Source organism: Neolamprologus brichardi, chromosome 6 (assembly GCF_056152115.1).
Source record: "Neolamprologus brichardi isolate AB-2024 chromosome 6, ASM5615211v1, whole genome shotgun sequence".
Classification (NCBI taxonomy): Eukaryota; Metazoa; Chordata; class Actinopteri; order Cichliformes; family Cichlidae; genus Neolamprologus; species Neolamprologus brichardi.
This window is the reverse complement of record NC_142109.1, coordinates 9,222,406-9,233,102: the sequence shown is the minus strand read 5'-3', so window position 1 is coordinate 9,233,102 and position 10,697 is coordinate 9,222,406. Positions and strand designations below refer to the sequence as shown.

The 10,697-nt window shown below is 42.0% G+C and overlaps 1 protein-coding gene across 1 annotated transcript; it reads left to right on the top strand.

Moving 5' to 3' along the window:
* Positions 1–5,113: 5,113 nt before the first annotated feature.
* hapstr1b (HUWE1 associated protein modifying stress responses b) lies at positions 5,114–10,033 on the top strand. Its single transcript, XM_006796167.2, has 4 exons — positions 5,114–5,549; positions 9,075–9,155; positions 9,276–9,551; positions 9,653–10,033. Exons 1-4 carry the CDS (start codon positions 5,354–5,356, stop codon positions 9,889–9,891), a joined length of 792 nt encoding a protein of 263 aa, XP_006796230.1. The 5' UTR covers positions 5,114–5,353; the 3' UTR covers positions 9,892–10,033.
* Positions 10,034–10,697: the final 664 nt, after the last annotated feature.

Sequence of the window (10,697 nt, the reverse complement as noted above, 5' to 3'; positions counted from 1 at the left end):
TAGTTACATTACTAGTTACTTCTATCAAAAGTAACTCAGTTACTTCAAGTTACTCGTTACTTTCAAAGTAACTAGTTACTAGGGAAAGTAACTTTGGTTTTACTCAGAATTCTCTTGTTAATGTGTTGCTTCCACAACTTTGCCAGTCTTCTAGCTTGCTTACTTGCCACAAGTGCACTGTGCCACCTACCAATAGAAAGGAAAAGATAATGTGCATATTTCCACGAGAGAAATCCCACGCCTGGACCGTCATTGACCGCTGCCATGATTCTAGCCTATGTCACAGTGTCATGTGCGCCTTTTACATCCAACACAAAAACTGCAGTCGTGATGCTTTGATTGTACTCAACTTACTGTACTGTAACTTGGAAATTCTGCCTTCTGAATAGGAAGATGTAGGTAACACCAGACTGCAGATGAGCTGCATACAGGGCTGGACTGGGACAAAAAAATCGGCCCGGGCATTTTGACTAGAGACTGGCCCACCATTATAGGAAAAATCATAAAGCCTTTGAATGAAAACAAACGCTGTTGTGACAGTGATGTACACTGTTTTGATGGTATATATGCATCAATCGTTTGTTGTAAGATTGAGATAATTATTTTTTAAAAGCTAGACATTTTAAATGAGAATAAGAAAGAAAAGTATTTCTTTCTGCCCACCTCTCCCTGTTAATGCCCTACCTGGCCCCCCTGGCAAAACTTTGCTAGATCCGCACCTGCACAGTTACCAGCTGTCAACTACCTAAAAAGGATCCTGGGGTTATCTGTCTCTCAGAAACAGTTCATAACTTCCCTTCAACTCATTTATGTCACCTAAAAGGTAAACCTGTTTCTCCATCACCTGTTCAGCTCTGATGATTCAGTAAAGACATCTCCTGGTTTCATCTTCATGTTTCCCTCTCACCAGATAACCAAACCGATATCATGACCAGCAGCTTTTTTGCAGCTGTGGCTCCAGCAAACATCAGCTGATACTAGAAATTAATATTAAATCAATTCTAACAACAGCTGATCAAGCTTAAAAGTGCTGCTGTTGTTTAGCGCGACATCGGCTGGTTTCCTCTTTCTGGCGCAAAGTTGGCGATAAACAAACAAGAGAGCCGATCAGCTGATCATTGATCAGTTTTCATGATTGAAGTAGAAACGGGAGAGGGAGGGGGGAGAATGAAAGAAGAAGATGCAGCTGTGCAGCGTAAAGACAGAATAACTCCAGCTTTGTGCCTTTTTCATTGTAGCTGAATTACGGGACAAACTGTTCCTCTTCGCCTCAATAAGAAACGCGTAATATTTTCTCTGAATACCAGACGGGACGGTTGGCAACTCTAATAACTTATGAACAAAATAAAGTTCAACATCATTAACTTCATAGCACCCACCCAGCTGTATAGAAACTCCGTCATGCTAGCTAGTACGCAGTAGAGATGGCACGATACCACTTTTTTTATGTCCGATACCGATACCGATATCATAAATTTGGATATCTGCCGATACCGATATGAATCTGATATAGTGTGTTTTTTAATCAACAAAACATTTTTTTAATATCTTGCTGCATTTTGTATAAGTTTATACTCAAGTTTAAATAAATAACAACACTAAAGCTATTCTGTTATACCTGTATATAAAAAATACACTGCGTCCAAAATATTTCATAGTTCAGCAACACTGATCAATCTAATAAAGTTAAACCTGCACCATCCTCCCTATTCTGGTATTTTAAAGAGTACTTAGAAGAAATTTTAAGCAACCTAACTAATAGGGTTGCAAACTCCCAGCAAAAAAAAAAAAAAAAAGGGAAAACCACCCTCCACCTCATGATGCTTAATCGATGTAATCAAATTTAATTTGATGCAGGGGGAAAATGCACAAAAATAAATTATTTTTCAAGAATAATTAAATAGATTCAACATCTTTCTTCAACAGAATTGCAGACTGCACAGATGGTACCTTCCCAAAGGAAAAAGTAGTATAGCTTAGGGTATATTAGACTTAACAGTTACTATATACAGTAATGGACTTCTATATATTTTACACAAGATTAAAACTTTGGGTGTAAGAGTCAGATAATTATTTATTAAAAACTAGACATTTTAAATGAGAATAAGAAAGAAAAGTATGTCTTTGTGCCCCCTTTTCCCTGTTCATGCCCTATCGGCCCCCCTGGCTAAACTTTGCTAGATCCGCCCCTGCACAGTTACGTCAGCTGCGTAGAAAAGGATCCTGGTCTAGAAAGTAATATTAAATAAATTCTAACAACAGCTTATCAAGCTTAAACGTGCTGCTGTTGTTCAGCCGCTGGTTTCCTCTTTCTGGTGAGAAGTGGGCCAAAAACTAAGAAGAGAGACGGACTCGCGACAGAAAAGCCGATCAGCTGATCATTAAGCTGTTTCACGATTGAAGCAGCAGCAGCAGGAGAGAGAGAGAGGCAGTCGCTCCAGGTATGGTTGTTAAGCTTAACGTGGGAATGCTTTACAGACATTCAGAGATGAATTTACACACTTGCTTTACTTCTCTCTGGGAAAACTTCCTCGGAGATGAAATGCTGGTTTGCTAGCAAGGCTACAAATACACACAGCCGCTCTATCAGGTGATGCATATTGCTGCAACGTGCTACGGTTATGAGCCGAGTTACGCGGTGTAGCAAGTTTTGTGAGGTGCTTTTTTGATATTTAATGGATCGGATTACATTTTTTATTTCTCGCCGATATCCGATCCAGTAATTTGGGTCAGTATCGGACCGATACCGATACGTAATATCGGATCGGTCCATCTCTAGTACGCAGTATGGAAAAAGTCAGAATAACGAAAATAAACTCCACCTAAACTTGGTTTATATCTGACCCAGATAGACTGCAGGTCACAACTTCTTACCTGAAGTTCAGTTCACACTTGGACCGGCGGCCGCCTCGGGTCTCTTTTCCTTCTGCGTCCCCTTTCCCTCATCCACCTGCTGGCCTCCACCACTTGCCAATGTTACAGAATCTGTGGTGGAAGCTCCGCGATAGCCACCACACGAAGTAACGAGTAACGACCCTATCTAAATCCCAGTAACGACTAACGCGTTCCTGATTTTGGCATAATAACTAGTTACCGTGTTCGTTACCACAATAATAACGTAGTTACTGTAACGCGTTACTTAATAACGCGTTAGTCCCAACACTGGTCACCACACAGTAATAAAGCTGTTATATCACAAAAGTATATGTAGATACATTCACATTCTCCCGGGTAACCAGCATGTCCTACCTCACATCATGGAGGATGATCTTTTCGGGACCTATCTTGCGGCAGAACTTTGTTTCTTGAACACAGTAGAGAAGGTTGCTGAATGTGACAGTTGGACCCCGGTCCTGAAAGTAGTCATCAACAGGGATACTATTCTCCCCCTTAGTCATGTTCAAAGAATGGAGTTGCTAGCAGAAAGAGAGGAAAAGAGAGTCTGGAAGCTGGGTTCAAAGAGAGAAGCAGTCTGGCACAGAGACCTGTGCAGGCTGAAGGAGATACAGGTGAGTGAAAATGTAACCAAAAGATATCTCTTATTACCCATCGGAACTTTGGACTCTCTCAATCCTTATAGAGTTGTGGCTTACTGTGATAATGTGGCACTTAACACTCCCATTCAAAATCACAAGCACAGCAGTAATTCCACCCATGAGCACTACAATCTATGCAAGTAATTTGATGGCAGCTGGTGATATGCGTGTAGTATAATGTTGATTACCCCTATGAAAGTATTGCAGATGTCAGCCATTCTACCATACCTATACGTTAATACCTGTTTATTTATACAGGTAATTTATACACAGTACGATTATTCATATTCATGAAGGCGACAGCAGTATTAACGCCAGCAAGCACAAATTCTGTCATGGTCCTGGGTCGGTGACCCAGGACTTTGAGTTTATTATTATTATTTTCTAGTTTATTCTGATTTTGTATTAGTTCTTTGGGTTTGGTTGTCGTGTTTATTATCCCTACCTGTGTCTCCCTCTGTGCTCTGTTGGGTCCGAGTTTTGTGTTGTAAAACAGTCTGTGTGTTTCCTGTTTTACTTTGTAGGTCTGTGTCTCGTTATGCCCATTAGTTCCAGCTGTGTCCCCTCCTGTGTGCCATTTCCTGATTACCTGGTGTGTGTATTTATAGTATGTATCTGCCTGTGCTCCTCATCGCGTCGTCTGTGTTTCTCTGTGAATCTTCTGCATTTCTCTGCATCATTTTGGTATATCTCCGTGTCTCTCTGTTCCTCGCCTCGTGTCCTCTGTTTGTGTTAGTTTTCCCAGTTTAGGTTTATGTTCAGTTCTGCCCTCACCTTGGGTTTTTTCACTGTAAATAAATCTCCACCTGCATCTCCACTGCCATCTGCATCTTGGGTCCTCATTCATTCCACCACATGACTGCTGCCCCAGCCGTGACAAATTCACACTTAGGGGAATCTTGTTTTGTCTTCTAGGCAAAATGAGTTATATTAAGATGAAGCAGTAAATGCCCTTTGCAATAAAAATTAAGCCACAAAGTTGAATGCACATTGAGAAGGTGCTTAAGCCACAGATTTTGAAAGAAGAAATAGCTTACTGTTACTCTTACAAATAAACATTCACATTAAAAAGCAGCCATTTGCTTCAGGGATTTAATGCTATACTCTGATATGACTTGTTGCTTATTGTGGCTAATGTAACAAATAATGCAGCATTAGGAAAAGTACTGTTTTCTGACTTCACACTTTGTGAACTACTGTTTGAGAAAGTTTGAGTATTTAGGAGTATTTGTGTACCATGATTGTTACTTGGTCTCAGTGACTACTGTTCAGTCTACTGATCTTGAATTTAAAACGAAAACAAAGAAAAAGTATGAGCACAAACAGGGTGTCCTTAAACCTTTGACCACACTGATTACATGTACGACATTTCCATGGTCGGGCTGCCCCCTAACGCACGGAATCCACTGTAACAGGCTATAGAAAATCTTCTGGATGGGATCAACGTTGTTTTTCTCCGACTATTTGTCTTTTTGTCACCGTCCAATCAGGCTTCGTGTTCAGCATCAAGTACCGCCTAGAAAATTGTTTCTACCAATCTATTTTCATCACAGTGAGATAATGGGAGGGGCAAGCTCCAGAAATTCCGAGGTGTTGTCATTGCGTTCCTCAGATTTGTGTGTTTAGCACTGGGTGTACGGGTGGGGTGTTAAATATTCACAATGTGGCTCTAACAGCAGTTCTGGGTTTTATTTTGTGTACTTTGACGTATTGTTCCGGTATAGCACAGAAAAGTATAGCACAGCCGGGAAATTAAAGATCCTGTATTTTACACGAAGGTTAGCTTATAAGCTATTAGCTAACGCCTAACGTTAGCTATGGAGGAGAGGAAAGAGGAGGGAGAAGCGGAGATCCAAGAGCACGGCCCCGAGCACTGGTTCTCGAAATGGGAACGGCAGTGCTTAGCTGAGGCGGAACAGGATGCGCCAAATGAAGAGGAGTCCGAGCAAAGCCAGCAAAAGCTGTGGCACCTCTTTCAGAACTCAGCCACGGCGGTAGCACAGCTCTACAAAGGTATGTACAGAAGATGCCGGAATTCAAGCTAAGCTAGCCGCCTGAGCTAACATTATCGCTGGGCGGAGAGACACAAAGGGCACTATTCAAACTCATACTGCTCACTATTCGCAGCTTTTTCCCTAAAGTACAACCGGCGTTGTTTGTCACCGTTGTAGTTTTCAGTTGGACTGGGGGGTGTATTCTTTCAAACAGAGTTTAAAATCGAGTCTTCGTCGCTTCTCGTCTTGATTATCGTGACCCTGTTCCTTTTGCTAGCTAACTATACCACATGCTAACGCTAGCAGCCGCTAGCAGCCGCTAACAGCCGGTCACCGTGTCAGAGCGTTGGACAACAAGGCTGAATGTAGCTTACGGTGGCCTTAGCTGTCAGAGGTCTCACTGGTTTTAGGGATTGAAAAAAAAGACACGCTAAAATGTCCCCGAAATACCGGGTTAACTTGCCGGTGCGGGCGTCACAGGTTTATTACAGTTGTTCGTCTGTTATGTACACGACATGGCTTACACAAAAAGTGTTTTGTCTGCCGGTTATCAGTTATACAGCTAGTCAAAATGGCGAAACACAGGGAGGAGATGGTAGACTGAAAACAAGACATTTGTTGACGCTTAGTCGTAAATTATTATAGCGGTGTTGTGGACGTCCAGAAGTTAACGACACAAAATACGTTTTATACCAAGACGCAGTTCAGTTTCCTCTTTCTGGGTGCAATGATTTTCATTACCAGAACAAAATGGCGAAAGGATTACCATAAATGTTGTTCTTGTTGAAAATTTGTCCTGCCCAGATATGTTTTTTTTTTTTTTTTTTTTTGTTGTTGCTCTGACAGCCTCTCATCAGGACCAGAAACTCACTGTAAATTGTGATCCCTTAGTTGTTCAGATTTGTCCTGCAGTGTTTTTTGTGTGTTAAATGTTTTAGTTGCCTTGATCACCAGTTTATGGGATTTATTTGATGTCCTATCCTCAATATTTATGGAGCTCTATTTCACCAGTACAATTACGATGTTTGTCCACCACAGTCTAGAAATCCTGCTTGGTCAGGTACTTCTGTTTACAAGACCCTCCTCACCGTGTGTCCTAAAATCAGGAACACACCTGTACATGAATACACTTATGAGCAGCCAGTGCAGAAAAATGTAAGAGTTTCTAGTCAGGAAAACTGCATTTATTTTTTGGGCCATGAAAATACTGTCATTGCTTTTTTTCTTTAAAAAAACAAAACAAAACTGGAGGTAAACATCGCACAAGTTGTTGATATTCACATAATTTTACTTAAGCATCCTAAGCATTTGCATAATTTTGAGAGTTTTAGTTTTAGTCTTGAGACTTATTGTGGTGGAAACTGAATTTGAAAATGCTCAAACAGTATTTCTCAAATCTGAGGTCAATCAGCCAGTCTGCTGACTCAGTCTTTAGGGTGTCTTCCATTGTAGCCAGGAAGTTATTAATGGATATGTGGATCATGACTTCCTGTTGTGTGCGTCAGTCAGTGTTTGCAAAGACACATACATGTTAAAAGGTGACAAAAAGTCCATGGTTTCTTGGAGATTAAATGGTATCTATTCTGTAGCTCCATGGCACCACAGCCCTGCCGAACTAAAAGTAAAATCATTTTAGAAGCAACTCGGTGGTCATCTTGTAGCAGATCAGTCCCCATCTGTACAAGTAGGAAGAAAACCATAGCCTCAATTTCAGTCGTCAGTGGAACATTAGTTAAGACAATAAAAACCGTTACAAAAGTTTATCATCTTCACCTTAAATAGGGTATAAAAGCGTCACATTGTAGAAATGGAGTAAAGTATACTTTAGTCATTGTAGCACAGATGCAGAAAAGTTCCAGTTACACAGTTAAAGCAGTTATGAACCTTAATGTGCACAGGTGCCAGAACTGCATTATTAAGCAATCTTTTTCTTGTTTTGGCTGTTTGACAATGGGACAGCAGCCATCTGTCGCATCTCCCATTGATTTCTGGGAGTGCAGATTTTCCTCCTCTTTTGAACTTCAGTGCATTAACTCATTGCCATCCATTCTCCTTTAGGATTTTCTGGTAGAGAGCCAAATTCATCGTTCCATCAGTTACAGCAAAATTGGCCTCAAGCAGCAAAGCAGCCCCAGAACACCACAGTACCACAACCATGTTTTACTGTTGCAGCGCTCTTCTTTTTATGACATTCTGTGCTGGTTTCAGCTATTGTCTCATCAGTCTACAGAACATTTTCTCAGAAGTCTTGGGGATCATGAAGATGTTTTTTGGTAAATGTGACACAAGGTGTTGGTTTTCCCCTCGACTCTCCCATGGGTACCAATTTGGCCCAGTCTCTTTCTTATTGTTAAATCATGAACTCTGGCCTGAACTAAACCAAATTAGGCCAAATTGTTTAGATGATGATCTTGGTAGTTTTGTGACCTCCTGGATGAGTCTGTGTACGTTCCTGGAGTAATATTGGTAGGCCGGCCACTCCTGGCGAGGTTCACCACTGTGTTTTCTCCATTTGTGTATAATGATCTCACTGTGATTCGCCTTTAGAAGTGCTTTTGAAACCATTTTTAGGCTGATAGAAACATAGGCTACGTCCACACGTACCCGGGTATTTTTTGAAAACGCAGATTTTTCTATGCGTTTGCACCTTTCGTCCACACGTAAACGGCGTTTTTGGTCACTGAAAACGGAGATTTTTAAAAACTCCGGCCAGGGTGGATATATTAACTCAGTTTTTGCATTTACGTGTGGACGAGAAAAACGGAGAAAACGCAGCGTCAAAGGTGTGCGCCTTTTTTGACGTCACACTGTGCTTTCCGTTAAATGAATTTCTACAGTACTATTACTGTTACTTGTACTCTCTGCAGTGTTTAAATGCTTACATATACACACACAGTTACTGTCCCTCCACACATACGACTCGGTTCTGCTTCTATGCCCCAGCTTTGTTTACTTTTTCCCACCGAGGCTTCTAGACTTCTGATTGGCCAACATTTCTGCACGGTTAGGAATATATCGCCACCTGTTGCTTTGGCATGTTCCTAGCAGCGTTTTCCTTCATTTCTGCCTTTACGTGTGGACGGGATTATTTTTTTTTAAAATGAAAACGGAATCTCAGTTTTCAAAAATACCCGTGGACGTAGCCATAGTCATTGACATCTTGGCTATTGAGTTTCCTTAGATCATGGCATCATTTGTTGCTTTTTGATATCTTTTGAAGCCTACTTCATTTTGTCAGAGAGGTGTTTTAACATTTTTTTTTTTTTTTTTTTTTTTTTTTTTTTTTTTTTTAAGAGGGGACAAACACTTTTCCATGGGACTATATAAAGTCTCAGATAAAAATCAAAATACCAGCAGACCACAAACCGAACCCGGTGCTGCAATTTGACCCTTTCTACATGTTATGCATCTGTTCATAGAGTAGATATTTGTGTATTGCTCAGTTAATTTTCTGTTTGTTCACTTGGTTTTTCGCTCTCATTACTGTTTTTTTGATTGTCTGCCTTTTGTTCTTGTCGCTAAAGAATAATTTTGTAATTCACAGATCGAGTATGTCAGCAGCAAGGACTCTCCCTCTGGGTGCCCTTCCAAAATGCAGCCACAGCTGTCACTAATCTGTATAAAGGCAAGTAAAATGATACTGTTAACCATTATGTGGTTCAGCCTTTTTATAGCATTTTATATGTACAAGTTGCGATTGTTGTGTCCAGAGATACTGAAATTAGGCGTCCTTGTATGTCATCAGAGAGTATGGAGGCCCGCCAGCGGAGCTATGACCTGGGCATCCACTTAGGCTATCAGCGCAGGAATAAAGAGGTGATTGCATGGGCGAAAAAACGCAGAAGAACTATCAGACGAGAAGAACTCATTAGCTTCCTGTGTGGCAAAGTTCCACCTCCTCGTACAGCTCGCGCCCCACCCAGAGTTTCCATGGTATCTGCGAGCAGACCGTCACCTCCGGAGACTGGCAGCTCAGTGGAGACCGACCTGCAACCCTTTAGAGAGGCCATCGCACTGCATGGTTAGCCAAAGCACCTGAACGCTTTATGAAGTTGCAAGGCTCGAATTCATATAAGTTGTCTTATTCCTTTTTCTCTTTTTTCCCCATCCCTTCTTTTCCAGGCCTTAGTGGTGCCATGGCCAGCATCTCTGTGCGTTCTGGTCCTCCTGGTTCCCCAACTCACCCTGCACAGTCTCTCAGTCGTCGTAGGAACGGGCTTCATGATGTGGACCTCAACACCTTCATAGCTGAGGAGATGGCACTCCATTTAGATTCCACCACCAATCGTAAACGAGGCCCTGCCCCCTGTAGTGATGTCATCACAGACTCACCCACGCATAAACGTAACCGGATGCTCTGAACTCTTCCCACACCACTGATCCCTCCTCTGTCTGCTCCTCAGTGGCCAACTGGACAGCCGATGGGGACTCACGCCTTGGCCAACCACTGAAATCTTCCTTAGTCGCAATGCTACAAATAAAGAAAAAACTGTTCTCAGCGTACATATTTAGCCCCTCCTTTAACCCACTCATTTTCTCAGCAGGAAATTTGGTGTTGTCTCACACGTCCTCTCAGTGGTAGAGTTCTGTTCCTTTTAGCAGATTTACTTTCCTGTTTGTTAGCCCCCTGTCGATCTGATACCAAGGCAAGCACACGTTACACTTGAAGTTCTCGACGTGCAGAATGTTCAGTTGAGATAGTGGTTTTTTTTGGGGGGGGTGGGGGTTCTGGCCGGGCTCCTTTGTGCTTCACATTCAGTGATCAGATGGACCAGACTGTTGCCTGCAGTTTGCGGTTATCTTCCCCTCTTTCCTCAGGCATACTTCCTCCTCTTTTGAGTGCTGGCCAAACCAGACTGAATCCGGGCTCCTTGGGAGGCCAAACTGCCTCCCTGCCGCGTGGCTCAACTCAAAACGCTTTTCAGCGTGTGCATCTCATTCTGCTGCTCTGTGTGTTTGTGTATCTGACAGCAGAACTGCCACTTACTGTGTCGTACTTGTCTTCGCCTTTGAGAAAGCTGCTACAGTATCTCTGGTTTTTGTGCAACAAAGAGTGTGTGAGCGCGCGTGTACGCTTGTGGACGCAGGGTTCTGGCAAATCCAGTTTCCACTTGACAATTTTCTCTTTTATGAAATTCATCCCATTTTATTTTTCTTCAGTTGCTCT